Raw genomic sequence first — 25,772 nt, 5'->3', positions numbered from 1 at the left:
AAAAAATAAATAAATAAAATAAAATAAAAAGTATAGGGCCAGAAGGAAGAAGACAAAATGCACCTACTGTAGCAGTTTTATTGTTCAGAACCTGTTTATTTCAAGACTAGCTAAATGTCAACTTTAGGACATCTTCCTCTGGAGTTGGTTTAATGGCATGTTTTCTCTATTTAGTCAATGGAAGAGAAAAGATGGGAGTACTTTTTTTTCCAACCACAAAACTTAAACAGCTGTTCCACTTAAACTTCCCTCTGATCAAATTTACACTTCTATCAATGTCTGTAATTCTTAATATTTATCTCTGATGTGTTTGTCTATAAAAGGATATCACATCTTTCTTCTGAATGTTCTATATACAATGTAGCACACCTAAGATATCAATACATTTATTTCACACATACAAGGCATAATTACTTGTTCTAGTGACCTTTTCCAAATATGATAACCTCCTAACTTAATGACATTCTTCTCATTCTGCTCTAGCTTGGTTTTATTCTCCCAAGCTTTAGAGTGTAAGCTTCTTGAGGGCAAAAATCATTTCTTACACTGTTCTCATAGTCTCCATATGCTTAACCTCACCAATATATAGATTGGTTTAAAATTTTAAGGGGAGGGAATGCAAGAACACAAAGTGCCATTTAAAGGGAACAAAAATTATATAAATAAGGAGAAAGTCCTTTGCCTAGAGTTCTATGAAAGTAAGGATTAAAGGAAGAGTTCTAATTGGCTTACCTGGATATGTTAATTTGCAGCTCCTCCATGTGGATGGACATCTGCCTTAGGTGGTCTTTTAAAACACTACAGTTCTCTTCCTTAGCCCGGATTTCTTCTTCTTTTGTTTGAATAGCATCACTGAATTTTCTTTCCCATTTTTTAGCCTCATCTATCACTCGATCCCGGTCATCCTGGAGAGAAGACATGCTTTTGGTAAAGGCCGCAAGCTGGGCCAAAGTGCTGTTGAGGTTTTCCTGAAGCTGCTTGACTTCTTGGTCCTTTTTGTTCAAGGTGACCTGAACTTCTCCAAAAGTCTCTTCCAAATGGACCTTTTCTCTATGCAAAGCATCCAGTTTTTCTTGCATGTTCCTGACCTCCTTCATGTGCTTATCTTCTGCTTGTTCCAGTTTTCTTTCAAGATCTTCATCCTTTTGTTTCATTTGGCTTTTAACAAGCTCTTTATTTGACTGAAGTTCCTTTTTCACCTTGAGACTATCTGCTAGGACCCTTGCTGCTTCACTCTGAGTGTCATCCAGCAACACTTTGCAGTAGTCCAGTTCTGTCTGAGCTTTCTTACGATCTTCTTCTACTTGGGCTAGGTTTTCTTTGACCACCTCCAGTTCCTTCTGTGACTCATTTTGTACAAATTCCAGAGCCTTTACAGTTCTCTCTAGACCACTTATCTTCTCTTGATATCTGATGCAGTCCTTCTGCAACTGCTTTACCTCTTGTTGTTTCTCTTTCAACAATTCCTGAAGCTCTTTTGTGTGAGTTTTACTGCCCTGTCCTCCTTTCTGAGCACTCTGTAGTTTCTCCAAGTATTCCTTCCGGATCTCTGACTCAATTCTGTTTTTTTCTGTAACTGCCTGCCGCTTTTCTTCTTCCAGTTCACTCACACATTTCTGAAGGTTCTGAATTTCAGATTCCAATAACTCATTTCTCATTTGGGCATCTGTGACATCTTGCTGATAATTTCCAATGCTTCCATTAAGTTCGGCTAACTGATTCATAAGTCTCTCTTCCAGATCATCCTTCTCTACTTCCACTGTTTCCTTCAACTTGGTGACTTTGACAAGTTCATCTTGGATTTTCTCATTTAACAGGTTAATCTTGGTAACTTCTTCATGAAGAGTTTTCAATTCACCATCCTTTGCTTCTAATTGGTTCAGTAAGGCATCTTTCTTGTCTTCTAAAGAACAGTCTACTTCTTCCCTCATTTTCTTCTCCTCTTCTAGTTCTTTAATTCTTTCTGTAAGCTGATCAATTTGCTGTATATAGGTATTAATTTCATCATGTGAACTTACACCGTCATTTGCATTGACATCTGCCATGGCACTGCTCTCCACTGGGATGGGCACTGAATATTCTGAATTTGCACTTGTCCTCAAAGAGACTTGTTCTTCAACCTCACCTGATACAGGTACAGCTACAGACACAGACACAGCTTGCTGGACCACTTCTATACTACCCATTTGGATCCCATGCTTCTTAGGGCCTTCTATACTCTCTCTCAATTTGGATTCTGTTTCCTCCAACTGCTGTTTTAAATTCTGAATCTCTTCACTTAAAGAGTTCTTCTCACCCATTAATGTTTCAAACTCCTTAGAAAGAGATTCATACTTTAGCTTAGCATCTTCTAGTTCTTCCTTCACACTGGGGCTGGAATGAAGCATTTCTGCAGGTTCTTTGGATTCACTGCTTGCTGGGTGGACCTCTGCTCTAAGGCGGTCATTCTCCTCTTCCAGCTCAAGGATTTTCTGCTGTTTGGATTTTGCAAATTTCCTCATCTTTTCTTTCATTTCTTCCATTTCCTGCTCTGCTTCCTGAAGCTGCTTTTCTGTGTCTTTCTTCTTTGCTTCTGTGTTTTTTAATTTACCATACAATTCTTGTTTCTCTTGTCTCACAGTTTCCACAACATGTTGAATACGTTCTGCCTCATTACTGACATTCTCATAGGACTGAAGAAGAATTTCATACTCCTTTTGCAGTTCCTTGTGCTTTTCCTGCCATTCAGTGTTTTCAGCAACCTGGATGCATTTTAAAGATTCAATTTCCTTCACTAGCTTCTCCTTTTCTTCAGTAAGACCTTCTAGAGCTAGCTTCAGACTTTCACAAGAGCTACTGAGATTGTGACTTTCCAGTAAAGATTTATCCACTTCTGCAATAAGTCTCTCTTTCTCTTCCTGAAGAACAGTCAACCTGTCTAATAATACATCCCTTTCTTTACAGTGAGCAGAAACTTGGCTCTCTGCATTTGCCAGGGTCTTTGTGAGAGTTTCAATATTATTTTTGGCCAAAGACAACTCTTCTTTAAGACATTTGCTTTCTTTCAAGGTCTCTTTTCTGGAGATAAGTGCAGCTTGGAGTTTTCTCTGAATTTGCTGCTTAGATTTAGCTTCTTCTTCTACCTCCTCTGGTTTCCGTTGAATTTCAGAAAGCTCTGTCTGCAACTGTTTAATTTTTTCTTCATGTTCTTTGGCTTGCATTTCCAACTGTGCATGCAAAGCCCTAATCAAGTCCTCTTGCTCTACAATCTCTGTCTGCACTTTAAGAAGGATCTCATCTTTTTCTCTTACTTGCACATGAAGGACATCAGCTTCTTCATTTTTTTTGGCCATGAGTTTTTTCAATTCATCTATTTCAGGTTGTAATTCCCTAAAATGTTCTAATCTTGTGATTTCCATTTGACTGCTTTCCAATTCTAATTTCAGACTGGTTACCTGAGCTTCAGCCTCATGAGTGGCTACTTTAAGACTTTCTGTCTCTAAAAGCAGCTTTGTTATTTGTTCTTGTAACTTAATTGCTTCTTCTGATTTTTGAGAAAGGTCATTTATGGTAGAGCCGACTCTGAATTCTAACTCTTCTTTCTGGATCTGTAGCTCTCTCAGCTGAGCTCTAAGCAGTTCTACTGAATTGTCCTCTTCCTGCAGGTCATTTTTGTTTCCTGAATGCTCCATCCAATCTGGGTGCCAGCCAGATTCTGAAGTCATTTGTGAGGGCCACTGTTCTTTAGCTTTGGATGTAGGTTCGATCAGACTCTGAGGTGTGTCTAATTCCTGTGTGTTACTGTCCCCAGCTAAGCCAGTGTCTATAGATTCTCTTACTCGTATTTCGAGTTCCCGTAGTTGATCTCGTATGCTTTCATTCTCCTTGCTTTGTTCATCAAAACGTTCCTGTAAAAGATTATAGTCATCTTTCTGTTGTTTTAGTTGTTCCCTGTGGTGTCTGTCTTTCTCCTGTGCTTTTTTTAAAGTCACCTTGCGGGAAGCTAGCACTTCTTGTAATTTCTTTTGGAGTTGCTCCTTTTCTTGTTCAAGATTCAAAATTCTGTCTTCTAGTTCTAGTTTCCAGTGTTCTCCACTTTCTGCACCAGCTGTGCTAATTACTGTTGTCTCTTTTATGGGTGTTGCTGAGTCTCCATCTCCAGAGTCTTTGTTAGAAGTGGTTAATTTTTGGATGACTGTCTGGTTTTCAGTTATTTCAGCTTTAAGCAAATCTATGAGGTTTAATTTATCCTGCAAACTCTGTTTCATCTCTTTGATCAATGCCTGTAGCTGTTCTTCAGCTGCGACCTTCTCTTCCAAATCTCTCTTTACATTCTGTAGCTCTAGTTCTTTTTCAGATATCTTCTGATTTAAAGATATTTCAGTTTCCTGACTTTCAGAAGTAACAGATTCTTCTATATTTGTTTTCCCATCTTTACTTTGCTGAGTTGCTTCCATACTTTCCCCCTCACAGAACAGGGTCTTTTCCTTAGACTCATCTTTCACCTGCACCAATTCTTTCTCTAGCTGAGTGACTTTCTTCATTAGTTCCTTCCGGTTAATGAGAGCAGCCTGCAGCTTTCTCTTCATCTGGTCACTTTCTTTCTTCAGAAGATTCAATTCACTCTGAAGTTCTTCATTCTTTATTAATGGAGCTGAAACTACTTTACCATCCTGATCATGTTGTAGATCTGAACATTCTTCCTCTTTCTCTTCTGTTTCCTTCTCCTTTTTGCCTTCTTCAGGAATGGACAGTACACTAAGCTTTTCTCTGAGTGCTTCAACTTCAACCCCAAGAGAAAACTTCTCTTCATTGAGCTGGACTATTTTCTCAGACATATGTACACTGATCTCGGTCATCTGTTTATCCTTCTCTTCAATGGCTTGTTGAAGGGCCTCTACGACCCTAGTTTTCTCTAACAAAAGTTGGTCTGTTCTTGTTGTCTCAAGTTCCTTCTGGGAGAGAGTCTGGGAAAGCTCTTCCATCTTGTTTGAGGTATTCCTTATATGCTCCTCCAAATCAAACATTTCACTTTCTTTCTTTTGCAGCTCACTTTTCAGATTTCTGACTAGTGTGCCCTGGTCAGAAAGCTGGAGATGTACTTCATCCAATTCCTTCTGCAAAGTTTCAATTTTCAAATCCTTTGATTTGGATTCAGTGTTGAGACTCTGGATTTGTTCAGTTAGCAGGCTTTCATGGGTAGCTTTATTTTCATAGTCAGATATTCTTTGTTTTTCTGCCTCCGCAAGGTGTTCTTCAAGTTGCTTTACTTGTGCCTTTAGTTCTGTAATGACGCAGAGCTCTTTTACCTGAACCAAAAGCTGATCTCTCTCATCACACAGAGCACTCAGCGTATTCTTATTCTTTTCCTCATTTTCCTTAAAGTCCTCTACTAGCTTGGCTAGCTTATTGATTTCCTCAGCTTTCTCCTCTAAACTTTTCTCATATGATTCCTCTGCTTTCTGAAGACTTGACTCAAGTTCCAATATTTGTCCTTCTAATCTTTTCAATTCATCTTGCTGAGACAAAATAAGATCTTGAGCTACCAAAAGAGAGTCTTTTCGAGTCTTTTCTGTTGACTCCATTTCCACTCCAGTGTTGGCAACGTGAACTACAGGCATCTCCAATGGTGTGCTACTCTGATTATGAGGTATAAAGCTTTCTGAACCTTCCACATCAATGACAATAGGGCTGCATGCTTCACTTTGCATTAAAGGAAAGCTCTGTCCTGTGCCTTCGTGTATCATTCCTTCACCTTCTGCCTGCTTGATATCCCCTTGTTCAGATGCCTCTGAAATCAAGTTGGTATTAGGCTTTGTGATCTGGAGCTGCCCTTTAAGGTATGCAATCTCCTCTTGGGCTTCTTTCATTTCCAATAATAAAACTGACAACTTATGTTTCTGTGAAACAATCATCTCCAAGTTGTCTTCTTGTCTACTTTCCTCAGTAGATTTGTTGGTACTGCTTTTGGTGATTTCATCAGTGGGAATCTGCAGCTAAATAAAAAAACAAAAAAGAAAAAGGAGTGAAAATGTCAGCAAACATTATAAGACAGCAGAGAGACTGAAGTAGTTGCTTCCTTATCAAAAAAGAGACCAGAGTGATTATCACTCTAAAATTAACCCTGGAAAAAGAAAAAATGGAGACACTAAATCAAAGAGTTATGAATGTACAGGGTGTTCTGAATCTAATTGACATCCTAGACTTAGATAAAATAACACCAACATCCAAATTCCCTCTCTACAAGAAAAAAGACATTAAGGCACCAAGCTTTTATATAAGAATTTTCAGAAAAAATAACTGCAATGTCAAAACATCCTCTTTAATAACTAAAGCCCTCAGAGCCTGAGCACAATCCAAATACTAGCCATGTGGGATCAGGAGAAATGATTAAGGCAACATGGAGCAGAAAGATCTATGGATCTAGACTTATAGAATCTGGGTTCAAGTCCTGACTTTGAATTTATGAGCTGTGTGATTTTGGACAAGCCTCTTAATCTCTCTGTGCCTACTAAGCTTCCTTATCTGTAAAATGAAAGAGTTGGGCTAGATGGCCTCTAAGGTCCCTTCCAGACCTAAAACTATGATACTGTGATTGCATACAGTTTTCCTTCCAATAGGCATAGAGATATAAAGCTGTGCTCAGCAAAGAGTGAAATAAACTAATGACAGGATGAGCTATGTAGAGCTATGTAGTTATTTCAGAGTAAATAAAGGATTCAAGATATCTAGATACAAATGTAAATAAAGTATAAATCATGTCATCTATGTTTCCCATAAACGTTCAGATTTAAAGTCAACTTGGAAAAATAATGCAATGGTATGATATAAAGACTACTTGCCTGAGAATTATAGAACTTGGATTCAAACCCCAGTTCTGACCCTTATTACCCATGTGACCCTGGGTAAGTGACTTATCCTCTCTGAGCCCAGTTTCTTTATTTGTAAAATAGGGGTAGGGGAGTGTTGGACCAAGATGACTTCTAAAGTCTCTTCCAGCTGTAAACCTATGATCTTTCCCTTTACTCTGCTTTTTTTTTTAATTTTGAGAGTTTAGTCATTTACCTGTCCCGTCACTTCTCCACCAGCCATCTCAGGTCCACGCTGAGCCTCTAGGAGAGTAATCTGAGAGTGTAGTCTTTCTGAAATGATAACAGAACATAGTTTTAGCTTCAAATCCCGGTCATCTCATACTTTCATGGAACAATCTCAGTCATTCCAGGAAAGCAAGACTAGATTTTTAAGAATGATGCAGGTTAGGAAACCTCATGATATAAACATGACAGACTTAAGATTAAGAATGAGGCATAAATTTTCTGACAGAGGAAATGTGGAAATTTGTCTTGCTGGTTATGCATATTTATTACAAGGGATTTTTTTTTTCCTTTCCTTTTCTTGAAAAGTTTTTGGGAGGAAACAGGAGGGGGAGAGGGGCTAGTGGTAAGGTTACAAAAAAATTTAAAAAGAAAGAAAAGAAAGGATCATTAAAACATTTTTTAAAGTGCACATAAGAGAACAAAAAGAAGGCCAGGAAGAGACATAGGAAAACAAATTAACTCTGAAAGTTACAGGCTAAATTTATTCTGTTTACAAAAAGAAAAAAAATAAGCACTGCATAATAGGAGATTTCCACTTTCATGTACAATACTCTTTTCTGTTCTACTGTGAAATGCTTGCTTTATTTGGTATTGTGTTGAAAATTTTTTAAATGTTAAAGATGACAGAGGTGTACAAAGTCTCAAAAGAATTGAGCTAAAACTCAAAGAAAAAAATGCTTTTGAGAGATTATGGTGTGAAAGACCTAAAATAATTTGGAAAACATGAAAAAAGACACTTTTTTAAAGAAATGTTAGTCCGGTAATGAACTTCCTTCAAAATATGGTCTTGAATTCAGCCACCACCATAACAACAACAGGTGAGGAACTCAGAAGTAGGAAATAAATAGCTCAAGTACAACACAGGTTTGGACCAAAAGTACAACAATAGTGCTCCATTTGTGAAAAACAAAATGTTTCCCAAACCTACAGATGTTATCAATGTCTTGTCACTCTCTGAAGCTTCTTTGAGAAGGTCAGATTCTATGAGCTGGTAGGAAGATAGCTTTAGATTATTTTAAATTTTAAACTGGGGCCTGTGACTTTGTTTTGTAAACATTTTGATGAAGGTATTTCAATTTAATTGGTTTCCTTTGTAATTCTATGTATTTTATTTTATGCATTTAAAAATATTATTCTAGGAAGGAATCTGTCCATAGGCTTCAGCAGACTGCCAAAGGAGTACATGCCATAAAAAAAGTTAAAAATCCCTGCTCTAGAGATCATCTTATTCATTCTCTTGCCATCTGGAAGGACTAATATAACCCAGAGAGATGGGACACTATTTTGTCTTTAGAAAGGTCTAAGAAGGGGCAGCTAGGTGGCGCAGTGGATAAAGCACCGGCCCTGAAGTCAGGAGGACCTGAGTTCAAATCCGGACTCAGACCAAACACTTGACATTTCCTAGCTGTGTGACCCTGGGCAAGTCACTTAACCCCAATTGCCTAAAAGCAAAAAAAAAATAAAAAAAGAAAGGTCTAAGAAAAGAGGAGCTAGGGGCAGCTAGGTGGCACAATGAATAGAGCTCTGGCCTTGGAGTCAGGAGGACCTGAGTTCAAATCCAGCTTCAGACACTTAACCCTTACTAGCTGTGTGACCCTGGGCAAGTCACTTAACCCCGATGGCCTCACCAAAAAGAAAAAAAAAAGAGAGAGAGAGAATCTATAGCTTCTTTCCTTCACCTATTTCAGTGGTTTTTTTTTTATTAATTTAAGTGGGCTGGGAGGAACAAAAATTATCAACTTGATTTTGGAAGTGAGAGAAATACAAAGGCATTAAGAAATTAGGAACAGAATATGGATATAAGTTATATTTGGGGATTTATAATTACTTTTGAATAATTTTGTTGGATTCTCACAGTGAGCTCAGTACTCTAGAATACTAACTCCAAAAAAAACACTAACCACTACCACCCTCATCTTCCTAAACTGTTTCCATTTTGGATAGACACACTCTCCATATTAAGATGTGACTACTAAAAAGTAATGAGACAAATTCTGCATGTGGCTTCTAGAACAAATTGCCTTAATTTATAGTGACACTTCATATATAGCTACCTCATATGGATTACTCATTTAATTTTGAATTCCTAATTTTGAATTCTGTTATGTGCACTTGTAAGGCAGTTGGCAAACAGATGAAAGACTTTCCTAACAGAGCAGTTAGCCTAAAAGCAAAACATGTTTCTTGCCCTTAAGGAGCCCATATTTTAATGAGGTAGGCATCATTCAAATAATTAGGTATATACAAGAGATATAAAGTGTAAATGGAAGGTATGAGGTCAGAGGGAAGGTACAAAAAGTGGCAGGACTGGGAAAGACCTGCTGTAGAATGGGGGACTTGAGCTGAGTCTTAAAGGGAGTCAGAGAAGCTGTGGGGTAGAGGTGAAGAGGGAGAGAATTTGAGTCAAAGAGGTCAACCAGTACAGATAAGAGGTCAGGAGATGGAGTGCTGTGTTCAAGGACAACAGGAAGTTCATTGTCACTGGATCATAGGGAGGGGGCGTTGTTTCAGGGAGAAGGGGAGTAAATTGTAAAAAGTCTGGAAAGTTAGGAATAGGCCAGTTTGTGAAGGGCTTTATGTGCCAAACACAGCAATTTATATTTGATCCTCGGGGTAACAGAAGACCACTTGGGCTGACTGAATAGAAAGATGACATGGTCAGACCTGTGCTTTAGGAAGATAATTTTGTCAGCTGGGAATGAACTGGAGTAAGGAGAGAGACTTAAGGCAGAGAGACAATCAGAAGTTCTATTATGATAGTTGGGACCTTCACCAGGATGGCAGCTGTGTGAGTAGAACACAAGGGACATAGAAGAAAGGTGCTGTGAAGGTAAAAATGACAAGATTTAACAACAGATTGGATATGTGGGGCTGAGTGAAAGGGAAGATGATAACATCAAGGTTGTGAGTCTGATTGACTGGGAGGATGGTAATACCTTTAAGAATAGTAAGAAAATTGCTAAGAGGGGAAGGTTTTGGGGGGAAAGAATGAATTCTGTTTTGCACATGCTTAGTCCGAGATTCCTAGGAAACTTCGAGTCTGAAATGCAGAACTGGAGCCAAAGAGCAATGTTAAAGATGAATATATAGATCTTGGAATCATCTGCATAAAAACAATAATCAAACCCACAGAAGCTGATGAAATCACCAAATAAAATAGTATAAATAGGGAAGAGAAGAGGGTCCAGGACAGAACGTTGAGGGGCACCCATGGTTAGTAGGTATGATCTAGATGAAGATCTACCAACAGAGACTGAGAAAGAGTGGTCGGTCAGATAAGAAAACCAAAAAAAGAGTAGTGTCACAAAAACCAAGAGGAAAGAATATCTAGCAGAAATGGCAGTGAAGGTTGTAGAGAGACCAAGAACAATTTGGATTGAGAAAGGCTATTAGATTGAGCAATTAACTCTGGTTAAAGCAGTTTTCAGTTCAGGCATCAATTATAGACAACTTTCTCAAGGAGTTTAGTCATAAAAGAGAGGAGAAACTGAGGATGTTAAGTAGAGAAGATAGTCAAATAAACTGAGGGTTTTTTAAGGACAGGAGAGATGTAGCAGTGGTTATAGGCAGCTAGGAAGATGCCAACAAACAGGGAGAGATTAAAGATTAAAGACAGGGTGGGAATGAAAGAGGAGGCAATCTGCTGGAGATGAGAAGGGGATGGAATCAAAGGTATATGCTGAGAAGTCTGCCTTGGAATGGAGAAGGACTGCTTCTTTATAAGAATTGGGGCGAAAAAGGATCTAGAAGGGGAAGATGTCTGAGTGATATGAGATGCAGAAAAGTAGAGAAGAGGGAGTTCTAAGGAAAATGATCCAGGTTTTTGAGAAGTATGAGGCAAGATCAGCTGAGAGAGTCAGAGTAAGGAGCGTACCACAGGAGGCATAACAAGGAATGAAAAGGTCTGAAACATCCACTGTGGTGAATAGGATAGCAAATAGATTAGGAAAGTGTAAAAGGACCATGTTGTTACAGTGAAGGCTCAGTTGAGACTATGTAATATACATTTATAGCAGATCCGGTAAGCACTGTTTCATGATTTTCTCCAGCTCTATGCAGCAGCACACAACAGGACTGAAAGAGATGGGAGTAATCCAAAGTTCTATAAGGAAAAGGGGACAAAGTATAGAGGACAAAGTATAGAGGAAAGTATAGAGTGATTGACCAAGTAAAAAGATAGGAAGGGGAATACAGGACTGTAGGGGTAACAACCTACTAAAGAACTGAGAAGTAGAGGCAGCTAGGTGGCACAGTGCTTAGAGCACCGGCCCTGGAGTCAGGAGAACCTGCGTTCAAATCCGGCCTCAGACACTTGACACTTACTAGCTGTGTGACCCTAGGCAAGTCATTTAACCCCACTGCCTAGCCAAAAAACAAAAACAAAAAACTGAGGAGTAGAGGGGCTGGAAGTCATCGTGAAGGCAAAGTACAAGGTAAGTGTTTGTAAAGTATAGAGAAAGATGGAATGATAAAATTATCATCCCATAATCAGAGCTCACGAACATGGAAATAGAATATTTATGGGTAATGGCATGATCAAATGTGTAGATATGCTTAAAAAAAACCAAAACTATTTCTACATTAAAGTGGGATTTGGGAAGGTCTGAAGGAATGGTATGGGTGAGGCAGTTATTTACAGGTACATGAAAAAAGTAAAGAAGGTGAGAAACTTGAAATTAGGAGGATAAAATAAAATAAGCTATAAAATACATCAATGAGTTAAAACAAAAAAAATTTTTTTAAAACAAAAAAATTTTTTTTAAAACAAAAATATTTTAAGAAGCAAGGAGACAATCATAGGACAAGGTTTTACAACAGTGGGATTTAGGAAAAGAATACAAAAAAGGAGACAGATATAGATACTACAGTGTTGATTCATAGAAGAAACACTGTTGTATGCCAACATGGTAACGTAAGATCTCAACATCTTGCTTTGTTTTATGTTATTTTACTTCTGTCTGACCTCGGACTAGCAAAAAGTTTGCTCTGATCCTTAAAAAAAGAATAACATTCTATATTTGATTCTCTAGTTTTCTTTGAACTCTTAAAATGTTTTCCTAAAGTATATACATGACCATGTTCAGTGTTCCTTTTCCTTCATTTATGTATTCCAAGATAAAAGTAATTTTCTTTAAAGGTTTCTGTCTCTTCTATAATGCTAATAATTTCTTTCTTCTGGTGAAACTCTAGTGCAGAATATAGTTTCTCCTCATTTTATCTTTACCTTGTGAAACTATTCTCCTTTAAGGTCATAAATAACCACCACTTTACTAACTCTAACAGCCTTTCTTTCTGTTTCAATTACCCTTTATGTCTCTCCATGACCACACATCATCCAATTCTTATGTTTTTTTCTCTGAGCACTCTTCTCCTTCCTGTTACTTTATCTTGCTCCTATTTCTTCCACTTAATGATGCATGTATATAGTCTTCCTAATTGCTTTCAGAACATTTCCACTCAAGTCTATTAAAACAACCTTCTAATTGGCCTCTCTGCCTCAGGTCTCTCCCTACTCTAATTCATCTACCACTCAACTGCTGAACTGATGTTCCTAAAGCACAGGTCTGACCATGTTACCTCCTATTCAATAAACTTCAGTGTCTCCCTGTTATCTCCAAGATCAAATACAAAATCCTCCATTTGTCTTTTAAAGTCCTTCATAACCTGGCTCTTCCTACCTTTCCAGTCTTCTCATACCCCTGCAATCTTATGATATTGGCCTCCTAACTATTTCTAGAATGAGATTCTCCATCTTCTGACTCTACTGTCACTGGCTGTTCCCCTAACTGGAATGCTCTTTCTCCCAGACTTTGCCTCTTAGCTTCCTTGGTTTCCTTAAAGTCTCAGCTAAAACTCCCTCTTCTACGAGAAGTCTTTCTTGGTCCTTCCTGAAGTACTCACATACCTTCTCTCTGAGATTATGTTTGCATGTTGTTAGATTGTGAACTCCTACAGGGCTGGAACTGGTTTTGCCTTTTTTTTTTTTTTGTATCCCTAGCGCCTTATTACAATATCTAGCACAGAGTAAGCACTTAAGAAATGCTTGTTGACTTGGCATGACTATTTGGACAAACTATTATCATCTTTTTTAACTGCACCACACTGCCAACCTTAGGTAAAATCTTATATCCTAAGAGGACAGAAACTTAACCTCCTTATATAAAATTCCTTGATTGTCCAGTGAACATGGAATCCCGATTTACACTAAAACAGAAAAAGCATTACACTAAAAGTTGGGAGAACTGGGTTCTAGTCCTAGCTCTCCTTTTATCTACTCTTATCACTGCAAGTTACTTAGTCATTCAGGGTCTCAGTTTTTTCACCTTAAAATTGAGGAACTTCTAGGTTTCTTACAAGTCTATGATTTTTGATCTATAGGAATTTTAGAGGTCACCCAACACAGGACATAGCCTTTATTTTACAAATAGTCAACAATGTAACAACATATGCACTCTTCTGGACAAGAAGCCATTGAAAATAAATTTTCAGCTACCATACATACCATTCTCAACTTTTAGCTCCTCCAGTTCCACAGTAGAGAGAAGCAAGGTACATTTTTCCTCCTCTAGTTCTGCTACTCTCTTCTGCAAAGAGACAATGTTCTCTTCTAAGTCTACCTGAAATGCAGAAAAGGGGCAAATGAGACATTTTCTGACTCACATTCTCAAAGAGCTGAAGGAAAACTCTCAAGGTAATGCATTTATATTTAATCTTCTTCAACATCTCTTTCACTGGAAATTTTTAGAAACTGGAAATAACCCTCTTCAACCTGGACTAACTCAAAGGTTATTCCCATTTACAGGCAGAGAAAAAATGTCAATGATCTCTGAGGGGAAATGGCAGCTGAAGGATCTTATTAGATTCAGAGCTTCAAATCTATACCAGAATTTCAAGGCTAAACCGCAAAGACAGTCATCCAAAAATCATCTGTATGGGAAAAAATATCTAACTCAGTAATCCCTGGCACAAGGTCCAGTAGTAATGGGAAATGTGCTTACAACCCTCACAAATAAAGAGACCTCCCTGAGATAAATAACGGGCTGAATAGAAATTCCAAAAGAAGAATGACTGCAAAATAATATATATCCTCAATGAAGAGAGGGAGTAATGCTATTCTTAATTCTAAGCTTAAAATCCCATTCACCTTCTAACACTGGGGCTATTGCACCTTATAATTTTATTTATGCACACAAATGTTTAGTCTTCTTAATGAACTGCAAATATTTAATTATTTTTCATCTTGTGTCCCTGCAGCTTGTCTTTAGTATATGGACGACTCCATTACTTACCACAGAATTGTATTATTTTACAACTGTAAGGGGTTTTGGAGAGGATCCAACCTAAATTCATCATTTTACAAATAAGGAACATTATGGCTTAGAGAAGTTAAAGATTTTTTCAAAGTAAGATAGCTAACATAAGACATAACTAGGGCTAAAACCCAGGTCTAACTCTTATTACTTATGCTGCTGTTGCTATTTTCCTAAATTAACAGGCCATGATGGCCTGTCGTACTCTAGTACTTATTGTCTATACCAGAGGTGTCAAACTGGTGGCCAGCAAAGCTCCAGTGTGCAGCTCAAACCAGATTAAAATGTAATTGGTAAATGTTTTAAAAATAAATGAAAATACAATATAACATAAGTAATGTTAACTTTTGGTTTTCTAAGTTAATAAGTAACCCATAATAATATATAATATTTTATTTTTTATAATAATAATATAATTAATTGTAATTGTCCACTCGTCTTTACCATTCATTTGGCTCTCACCTTGTTTTTCTATTAAACTATTCATGCACGTACATTTTTGCCCAAACACGCTATTAGCTCCTTAAGAATATGGACAATTACTATACAACTTGGTATTTCCTAGAGCTCCTAGCTTAATGTTATGTACATAATACTTGATAAATACTTTTTGAATTAATGTATCAATGGTCAATCCTAATCCCATTAAAGATGCTATTACTGTCCTACCACCACTAATTTGGTATTATGTGGAAACTTAGTAAACATGTTTTTTTGTCTGTCATCTACATCTCTGAAAATAAATTCATTAAATAGCCCTTGACCCAGGTAGGACTTACTGTTATGTAAAATTTTTCTGTGTACTCTTCCAAGTAACTACTTCCAAGTAACATAATATTTACTAAAATTTTATGTAAACTATACAGAACTATCACATGTTTTGTAAGCATTTTTCATACAAATCTGTCTTAAGTTATTAGTAAACTAATCTCTCTGCAATGATCTAGGACATGTCTTTAAGTACAAGGGATAAATTTGTAAGTATTTACAGATTCAAATATACTTCAATGGATTCATGAAAACCCTGTTGTGTGTATTCCTTCTAACAGTACAAATCACAAACTATACACACCTTATCCTGTATGACTATTGTACACATCCTCCTATAAATTCTTTATGGAAAATTTACCCAAACTGCTGGAAGCTGATCTTCCTCTAGGTCTTTTAACTGGCTTTCCACCAAGTATGTCTTACTCTGATGACATGAATGGTACCACTTCCTTTTGTGATATACATCTTTCGCATGCCATTTTTTATACCATTTCTTAGGAGCAAGGCACAGTTGATAATACAATGGAATCTCTTTATGTTCATTATGTGTCTCTGCCCTTTCTGCCAACTGCAATTTTGAATTTTTAGAAATTATTACATTCTATGACTTGCAACCATACAGTAACCCTGGAAGAATTTTTTAAAAGGTGGGTTTTAGTTTCAGAGAGGAGCTTGGAAATACTGAAAGCACCACACAAATTTCCAAAAACCATTTTGTTCACATTCTTTCTCCTATCCTAGGCCCAGCTCACTGACTATCTGCAATACCTATCCAAGACTTCAAGCTCTGATATATCAACTAAAGGGGACATACCTCCACCTGCATATCATAGTTTGGATGACAGGCACTCTTCATCCACTTAGTTTTCTTCACATAGACTGTTACACCAAACTCCTTTAAGTATTTGGATCTCATTTCAGAAGTGTGTTAGGATTTGGGGGCTTGGTACAATCAGCACAATCCTCAAAATCAAGGGAAACACTAAAACAGGGAAATAACATGCTCCTCAAAGGCATCTGCCACTATCATGAAGAAAGTTCAGCACAAAATCCAAATGGCAGAAAGATTCTTCACAGGGCTTGGGATCTTCTAGACATTCTTATTTGCAGGTGACATACCGAAAATTTAGAGAATGCAAGATCCTACTGTGTTTATTGTTTGTTATTATTTTTAAAGCATTTGATTCTTCTCTGTTGCTTTTGTTGGCAATTATATCATCTGACTTGTTTCATTTATTTCACATCTTCCCCTCTTTCAGGTATCTTGAAAATTACTCCCTCAATGCCCAACTGTGTTGCCATTAAAAAAGACTTCCATTATTTATATATGGTCTGGTCTAGCTATTCTACCTGTATCCTCTTTAGTGCCACCTCTCCCTTGTTTAGCATATCAAGGGCTGAGATGTTAAGAGTTCAAATGTAGTAGTTCTGCTGTCACTAAAGAAGAAAATAGTCTTTTAACAGCCGATGACAGGTTTCATTTGTCTATTGTCTCGCTTCCAGTTTCATTTCTAAATGCTCTTGGGATGATACGGCTTAACTAGATCTCATGCCAAACTTTTCAACAAACTTTTGTTTTTCCTTTCAATGGTTCTTGGTGCTTTACAAGGTAATTCTGCTCATAATTTTCCATCACCTTCCTCTACTGCTTTTGTAAATTTGTTTCTATTCTAAACCAGTGTTGTCTTTGGCTGCCATGTCTTTCCATTTGACTAGAATATTAAGTGCTTGCTGGATGAGGCAATTTCTGGGTTCTTTTGACTTTCTCATCACAGTAATCGCTTCACGTTGTTTAAACTTCTATATGAAATTCATAATAATTTCTTTTGCTTATTCCAATTCTGATTTTTTATGGTTAACAGATTTTTTGAATAGATCAGGTTGGAACTGACAACAAACTATATCTTTTCATCTTTATACTTTCTTCTAATCTGATATTGACTTCAATTGTTTCTTTTAGTTAATCAAACTAAATTAGTTAAACTAATTTAGAAATTACTCCCTCATTGGTAATCAGTTATTTACTGATAAGATATAGTAAATTTCACTTTTTGTGATGTTGTTCAGGGATTACTACATCCAGCATCTTCCAATTTCCTTCTCGAAAAACATATTAATGACATATAGGGTACAGCTTCTGCATAAGCTAAAAGCATTTAGAACACAGATCTTAAACTAGGTTTTATGGAGTTGTTTTTTGAAAAATATTCTGATAACTATTTCAATATAACTGATTTCTTTTGTAACCCTATGTATTTTATTTTATGCATTTAAAAAATATTATTCTGAAGGATCCATAGGCTTTGCTAGACTGTCAAAAGCGTCCATGACACAAAAAAGGTTAAGAACCCTTCATTTATACTCTTTTTAAATTTCTTATTCCAGAACCAAATTTTCCAATGTATCTTTTTGCCACCCTCCATTAATCTTACTTATGCAACAAAACCACTAAGTACCTGTCAGCTTAGTTTAAAGATCTGATCAATAATTGTAGATCTACCTCTGCAATAAACACTGGTAAATAAATTTCAATTATCAACATGGTAATCTTTTTATTTATGCTCATCATAAGCATTACTAAGTGATATGATCAAGTATCCCATGAAATAATGGTTATCCACTAGGTACTAAAGATACAAGAGCACAAAGACATCCAAATTTTGTTACCTTGAGAGCCTGGCTATGCTCATCTGGGCTGGAGGTCTCAGAGGCCATTTCTGACTTCTGCAACACTGGTTCAATCAGAAATTGGCTAATTTCTTTGGATTTTTGCTGGAGTTCATCTAAAGAAAAACAAACTCATCAAAATGATATGCCACAGAACTGAACTTTATGGGGCAGCAGTTTCCAAAAACTTGTAAAGAGTTGCTATCCTCTACTTAAGTTAATTTAGTCCAACTTGAAGATGTCAGTGACAATGTTTCATTTTAACTCTTTAAATGTTCTCCAAGACCCCCGAATAAAGAATTTATAATGAAACATAATCAAATTAAAGATCAAAAGATCTTCCCTTCCTTTTCCCCCTATCTCTTTCAAAAACGGTGTTGTCTTTTTTCAACCAATCAGTTTTACACAGTTAAGTCCTACTCCATTCCCACAAAACAGTATTGATTAAAAATATGCTTAAATTCAAAATACATGCTTGTGATATGTGGTTCGCTATTCAACGCAATTCCAACTCTTCTCTGGTTCAATTACTTTACAAAAGATGTGCTTTGTTCTTTCCTGGAGTTAAACATTCTTTTAACATTTTTCTGAACATATACCTCTTTATAAAGTTCAGATCTCCAAGGAAGCCTTTCAGAGCCATCTTTGTATCAGCCAAGCATAACTCAAATTATCTCCAAGACTGACAAAATGTAATTTGGCACTCCAGGTCCTAAATCTAGATAGAAGATATTCAAATCCTCTACCACACCTTATGAGGATCCTCTAATCCAAGGTCATACTTAACACAGTCTTCCCTAAGTCCCTGGCACACTGATGAAGGTTGTCATTATTGTCTGGTATTGTTATAATGACAATAATAAGCAATAAGTTATAAACATAACTTCTAACAGAAGCAGGAGATACGAAACTAAGGATTTCTCCTGTAGTTTAGGAAGATCTTCCTTTTAAGCCTTCTTTTGATTCAGTGGGTTTTAGCAATTAATTAGGTGACCAGCACTCTGAGCAATGCATTGGAAAAGCAAGTTGTTGCTGACCTTCTAGCTGTTGAATGGTCTGGGCTGAATGAGCTGCCTGGTGACTGATATCCTGAAGAAGCTTTTCATTTTGAACCTTTAAGGCCTCACAAGCAGACTGTAGTTCTTTTTCAGTCTTTTGAAGACACAAAATTTGAGAGTCCTTCTCTTCTCCTGCTATTTTATGCTTCTGCTCCAAAGCACTACATTGAGACTCTAATTCAGCCCGGATTTGGCCCGCCTGCTCTAACTGCTCCGAAAGACAACGCATTTCTTCTTCTAGCCTGTGTGAAGACAGTTTTCTTTCTGCCACTTCAAGCTCCATTTTTTCAATCAGACTCTTGGACGCCTGTCTCTCTGTTTCTAGTACAGTCTTTAATGTATTTTGCTCAGCTTCCAATTGCTGCAACTGTTCAGAGAGAACCTAAGAAAAAAAGAAAGAAGACTCATAACAAAACCTCAACCAATTTATAAAAGACACTGCACAGTGGGATTGCTTTGATCTAACACAGAAGCATCTAACACAAACTGATGGAGAAATGAAGCCACAAAAGGTATAATATAAGACAGCTAGGTGGTATGGTAGTTAGAACCCTAGATTTGGAGTCAATAAGATCTGAGTCCAAATCCCACCCTGGATATCTACCAGCTGTGTAACCCCGGGTAAATTACTTAACCTCTCTCATCCATCAGTATCCATCTGAAAAGCAGAGATAACAAGAGCTGTAGCTCTGACCTCACATGAAAGTTTTAAAGCTCAAGTGAGATAATATATATAAAGTACTATGAAAACCTTAAAGGTGTTATAGAAATGTTGGATATTATAAATCTGGGAAGCCAGGCAGTCTCTGATATTACTGATCACTCCCTCCTCTGGGATATTCTCTTCTCTCTAGATTTTTGAGAAACCATTCTCTCCTGATTCTCCTCCCCTATCTGACTTCTCCCTCTCTGTCTCCTTTTCTGGATCTACTTCTAAAACACTACCTCTAATTGCAGGTATCCCTTAGGGTTCTATCCTGGGTCCTCTTCTCTTCTCTATACTACTTCACTTGATAATCTCATCACCTCCTATGGATTTAATTATCATCACTATGCTAATGACACTCAATTCTACCTTTCCTGCCTCACACTCTCAGCTGACCTCTAATCTGGCATATACAACTGCCTTTCAGACACTTCAAACTAGATGTACAGTAGACATCTTAATCAACATGTCTAAAACAGAACTCATTTTTTTTTCCTTCTAAACTCTCCCTTCCCTCCTACCTTCTCTATTACTGGAGAATAAAACACCATTTTCCCAGTTTCTCAGGCTCACAACTTAGGAGCCATGGTGGATTCTTCACTATCCTCAACCCACATATATAAGATATTGCCAAGACCTGTCAATTTCATCCTTGCAACATTCTCTAGACTATGCCTCTCTTCTCTCCTCTCATACTTCCAACTCTCCAGGGCAGGTCCTTATTGCCTCAGGGCTGCACTATTGAAATAGCCTGCTGGTAGGTCTGCCTGCCTCAAGTCTCTCCCCACTGCAATTCATCTTCCATTCAGCCACTAAAGTGATTTTCCTAAAATACAGGTCAAATTGTGCCATACTTCTACTCAACAAACTTCAGTGGCTCCCTATTGCCTCGAGGAGCAAGTAAAAAGTGCTCTGTGTGGCTGGTATTTAAAGCCCTTCATGACCTAGCCCCCTCTCAAGTCTTCTTACATGTTATTCCCCAACACATACTCTCCTATCCAGTGAAACTGGCCTCCTGATTGTTCCACAAACAAAACACTCCATCTCTGAGCATTTTCTCTTGCACTCCCCCATGTCTAGAACACTTTCCCTCCTCTGCCCCACTTTCTGAGCCCACTAGATTCCCTTAAGTGCCAACTAAAACTCCTTCTTTTGCTTGAAGCCTTCCCCAATCTCTCTTAATTCTAGTTGCCTTCCCTTTGTTAATTATTTCCTATTGATCCTGCATACAGCTTGCTTTGCATATATTTACTTGCATGTTGTCTCCTCCATTAGACTGTAAGCTCCTTGAGGGTAAGGACTGTCTTTTTGTATCCCTTGAGGTTAACACAGTGCCTGGCACACAGTAGGTGCTTAATAAATATTTACTGATTGATTACTGATTGAACAGAATGAACTTATAATTCAGTGAACCTTTAAAAAGGGAGTGACTCTGTCCTTGGTTCTTTTTCTCTTTATTTTTTCTGGCTATAGATAGTGTCAGAATTATTTTAAGTTTCTTTCCATGAAATGTGGTGGGAATAGCAGCTCACCCTATCCCCCACCACAGATAACAAAAGTAGCCATGAACATGCTGTCCAAGTCAGCCTGATCCTGGATTTGGAGCTGCCTCTTCTGTTTTTTGTTTTGAATGAATATTGATTCCACAATGGATGTATATAGGACTGGAGGCCACTGCTGTGAATTTAAGAGATTTGAAAATCCTGGCCCCTCACTCTATGCTGGCTATATATTTCAGAAAGAGTCCACAGCAACTACTCCAGCACTCCTGGAGAGGGTGATCACCAACTAGAGGATGAGGTCAATCTCTGGCCTGGTTTGCTGTAAGACATGGACTTTGAGGAAAACAATGAAAAGCAGAATACAATGTAAAATGCCTAATGTCCTACAAATTGTTTCATGTTCCAGTGTTTATGACTCAACTTCCTAGCAGACTGTAACAGTGGTCATAAGTTACCAATTCTTTAAGTTTCACCAATGTATGTTGATTTCTTTTGTGTCTTTTAGCATTTCGTTTGTATATAAGCAATGAAACCTGTCTCATACCAGAAAAATAAAATTATTTTTGGCCCTCTATACCAGAGAAGTTTGAATTTTTTCTTTTACTTTCTGGGGTGTTTACATCATCTTATTCTAAAATTGGGGTTAGGGGGCAGCTAGGTGGCACAGTGGATAGAGCACTGGCCCTGGACTCAGGAGGACCTGAGTTCAAATCCGGCCTCAGACACATAACACTTACTAGCTGTGTGACTCTGGGCAAGTCACTTAACCCCATTGCCTAACAAAAGCAAAAAATAAAATAAAATAGGGGTTATTATACAATACTATACATATATTTTATGCATTTCTAAGTTTCTAAACTTTTTCTGTGCCATCTCTTGGCCTTCACATGTCATCTGTGGCTTCCACAAAACTCCCCAAAATTCTCAGTTGATTTTTTATGCTGACCCGTGATATACAATGTGGGGAAAGTCTTGATGTGGAAGATATAACTATACACTGAAACTCTAGACTCAGGATGGTCAAAAGAAAGTCCTTCTAAATAAAGATATAAAATGCCCACCTCCTATAAATAAGAATTTATGTTCACAAGGAATAGTTTACCTATCAGATCTATGGAGAACAGAAGAATTCATGACCAAACAGGAGATAGAGAACATTACGAAAAGCAAAACAGATAATTTTGATTACATTAAATTGAAAAGTTTTTGCACAAACAAGACCAATGCAACTAAAATTAGAAGGAAGGTAGAAAATTGGGAAAGAATTTTTACAACCAGTCTCTCTGATAAGGGCCTCATTTCTAAAATATATAGAGAATTAAGACAAATTTATAAAACTACAAGCCATTCCCCAATTGATAAATGGTCAAAGGATATGAACAGACAGTTCTCAGATGAAGAAATTAAAGCCATCTATAGTCATATGAAAAAAATGCTCTAAATCATTATTGATTAGAGAAATGCAAATCAAAACAACTCTGAGGTACCACATCACACCTATCAGATTGGCCAACATGACAAAACAGGAACATGATAAATGCTGGAAAAGATGTGGGAAAACTGGAACACTAATGTATTGTTGGTGAAGTTGTGAAATGATCCAACCGTTTTGGAGAACAATTTGGAACTATGCCCAAAGGGCTATCAAAATGTGCATACCCTTTGACCCAGCAATAGCAGTTCTAGGGCTATATCCCAAAGAGATCATACAAATGGAAAAAGGACCCACATGTACAAAAATATTCATAGCAGCTCTTTTTGTGGTGGCAAAGAATTGGAAACTGAGAGGATGCCCATCAATTGGGGAATGGCTGAGTACACTATGGTATATGAATGTGATGGAATACTATTGTGCTATAAGAAATGATTGTACACAATAACACCCACATTGTGTGATGACTAATATTGATAAACTTAACCCTTCTCAAGAATACAAGGATCTAAGACATCCCCCAGAGACCTCGTGATGGAAAATACTATCCACATCCAAAGAAAGAAATATGGAAGTTGAATCGCTATCATTTTTTTTCTCTTCTGTTGAGTTTTGTCTCCTCTTTCTAATGGTTCCTCCTATTGGTTTTAATTTTTACTTACAACTTCACTAATGTGAAAATATGTTTAATAGGAATGTAAATGTATAGCCTATATGAGATTGTGTGCTGTCTTGGGGAGGGTGATGGGGAGGAAGGGGGAGAAAAATTTTAAACTCAAAAGCATGTGGAAGTGATTGTTGATAAATCAAAATAAATTAATAAAATTTAAAAAAAAAAGAATTTACGTTCACTATCTAAAAATTAGATCCAGAAGGAAAAAGAAAAAATACATATCCCATGTTAAGTACAGTAAAGGACATAATAAAAAGAGGTACCTGATTTTTCTGTTCTGCAACAGATAGCTCCTGCTGGAGTAAGTCGACCACCTGAGCACGCCCTAATAGGGCCTCCTCCTGTTCCTCTAGCCTCCTGTGCAGAGTCCTTAGGTTCTAGGAAGAAAAAGAATGCATTAGCCTGGAAAATCCTAGAAAGTCAGGATCTTTATTTGCTTACCTTTCATAATGCTGCATAAGTATTTAATACCATCACACTTCCCATTTAGTAGAAGAAATAATTTTCTTCAAGACCCTAACAAAATAATGGGCCTTAACAACTGAACTCTGAAACAGACAAGACCCCAAAACATGGGGACTTTCCATCATAATTAGAAAGAGAAAGTTTGTGATGTTATATTCCACCTCAAAATTCTATAAACAACCAACAAAAGATACATACACACATACATGTATGTACGTGTGTATGTATAAGTAGTCAGTACCCAAATTTACAGACTGTACTCTAAAATAGTCTGTAAGTTATTTGCCTATAATTTGATCATATTTCCTCATATATCATTTCCATAATTAGATAAGAAGTAGTTATATTCCCAAACTAGTCCACAAGAACCTATTTAACTCACAATTTAACTATATATGTGCAATTAAAAACAAAAGGGAAAAGAACTTTTGTGATATTAATAATTAAAACAGAAACAACAAATAAACATTAAAATTATTTCTTATCCAATCTTAAATATTAATGACACTGGAAAAAGTAGGTAAGGTAATATTGATGCTTGAGTATGTATCCTATTCCTTCAGTGCCACTCTGTTTTTCTATCAGCCTGTATCTGACAGTAGGTGAACATTTATTTATCACAACCTAAAAGCCAAATTCTTGCCAGTCCCCTAGAAGTTCCATCACATAGAGAAAAAGGAAGCAGAGACTCCTTAATTCTTTCTGCCAATTAATCTCTTTCTCTCATGTCAAATAATAAGAAGGAGCCAAGATTGGTACAAGTCTTCTAACCAAGTGAATATACTATGTCTGGGAAAGAAAATAGAGATAATGCCATATAAGAAAAAAATCTTAGATTAGGAGTCTGAAGACCTGGGTTATAATCTTGATGCTGTCACTAACTAGCTGTCATCCTGGGCAAGTCACCTCTCTGTACTTCAGTCAGTTTCCTCATCTGTAAGAGGAAGGGGGCCACTCTAGATGATCTTTAATGTCCTTTCCAACTCTGGCAGTCTGTGGTTCTATGATTAGGAATTAAGTGAGAAAATGTTCTCTCTCCAGCTAGCCTTCAGGGAAAGGGAATTACTACACTCCTTTCCCCTGGTCAGATGGTAGGGACTGTGGTGGCGCAGAACAAAATACAGATGAAACGTGAAACTAGTGGGGGCTAAAGTAGTCTTGAACAGAAGTTACTAGAGAGGGAGGCAAAATAAGCCTTGGGAAGAAGCATACCTATACAATAAGGAAGGAAGAGGAAGGAGGGATGAGTTTGCCTTGTCAGAAAGCTGACTAGTACTCTGATCTGCAATTTCTGAATATTAGCCTTAATATAAAATACAGTCAACTTCCTAATATCGAGCCCCTGATTAAGGGGTAGAGGAATGGACAATCCAAAGAAAAATACAATCAAAGCAACAGCTGGAATAGGATCACACCCAAGGATATCAGTTAAGGAACACAATAAGACTATGTGAATAGTAAACAAAGATTAATGAGCAATAAGGTGAAGTGGGGAGTGGGGGTGGGGTAACCTGTCATATTTCATTAAATAATACCTAAAATCAAAACCTTTACAAAAAAAATTTTAGTCACACACCTGCTGCATCTCTGTCTCCATCTCCTTCTGAGTTACTAATTGAAGAAGTTCATCTTCATGAAGACGAACTTGTGATTCAAAGCGCGCATCTTTCTCCCGGACCACCTCCTGCATGGAACTCAACTTAAGACACAACCAGAAAGACTATCCAAGTTACATTCCCAATCTTTTACAAAAACAAACATGAAATTCCCAATATGCTCAGAGATTTTGAGGAAAAAAGAAAGAAATGGCAGGAAGTTAGAATTATCAAGTAGCTACAAAGGGCTGCGTGGTTTTACCACTTACTATTCCTGTTCTAAACAGGCTGTTTTTAGGTGCCAAGAATGAGGATGTTTAGATATAATCTCCAAATATGACAAAAGGAAGTCAGTCTGAACAAAGATTCTTTTTTAAATGAACTTTAAATAAGGATATTAAAAGTCCATGATGCATTTTAAACATTTTCAGAGTCTAGAACATTAAATTTTTTAAGTGCAACTAGACTGATCTGTTAAATTCAAAACCACTTTATAATTCCCCTACTTAAAAACCTG

At 37.2% G+C, this 25,772-nt stretch overlaps 1 protein-coding gene across 3 annotated transcripts in view; it reads right to left on the bottom strand.

Moving 5' to 3' along the window:
- GOLGB1 (golgin B1) overlaps positions 1–25,772 on the bottom strand; it is a 73,790-nt gene that overhangs the window by 29,255 nt on the left and 18,763 nt on the right. For 2 of the 3 annotated variants that reach the window (XM_020985914.2, XM_020985915.2), the window contains exons 8-14: positions 25,237–25,359; positions 23,459–23,572; positions 18,862–19,264; positions 17,825–17,940; positions 13,579–13,693; positions 7,045–7,121; positions 733–5,975 (exon numbers count right to left, since the gene is read on the bottom strand). In XM_020985914.2, the coding sequence (XP_020841573.1) occupies positions 733–5,975; positions 7,045–7,121; positions 13,579–13,693; positions 17,825–17,940; positions 18,862–19,264; positions 23,459–23,572; positions 25,237–25,359 (6,191 nt within the window). The remainder of the gene's footprint in view (positions 1–732; positions 5,976–7,044; positions 7,122–13,578; positions 13,694–17,824; positions 17,941–18,861; positions 19,265–23,458; positions 23,573–25,236; positions 25,360–25,772) is intronic. The other variant, XM_020985916.2, reaches the window with a different exon arrangement.

Source organism: Phascolarctos cinereus, unplaced genomic scaffold (genome assembly GCF_003287225.1).
Source record: "Phascolarctos cinereus isolate Bilbo 61053 unplaced genomic scaffold, phaCin_HiC Scaffold_726;HRSCAF=1367, whole genome shotgun sequence".
In the NCBI taxonomy this organism is placed as follows: domain Eukaryota; kingdom Metazoa; phylum Chordata; class Mammalia; order Diprotodontia; family Phascolarctidae; genus Phascolarctos; species Phascolarctos cinereus.
Note: the sequence above shows the minus strand (reverse complement) of the source record. Positions and strands in the feature narration are given on the sequence as shown.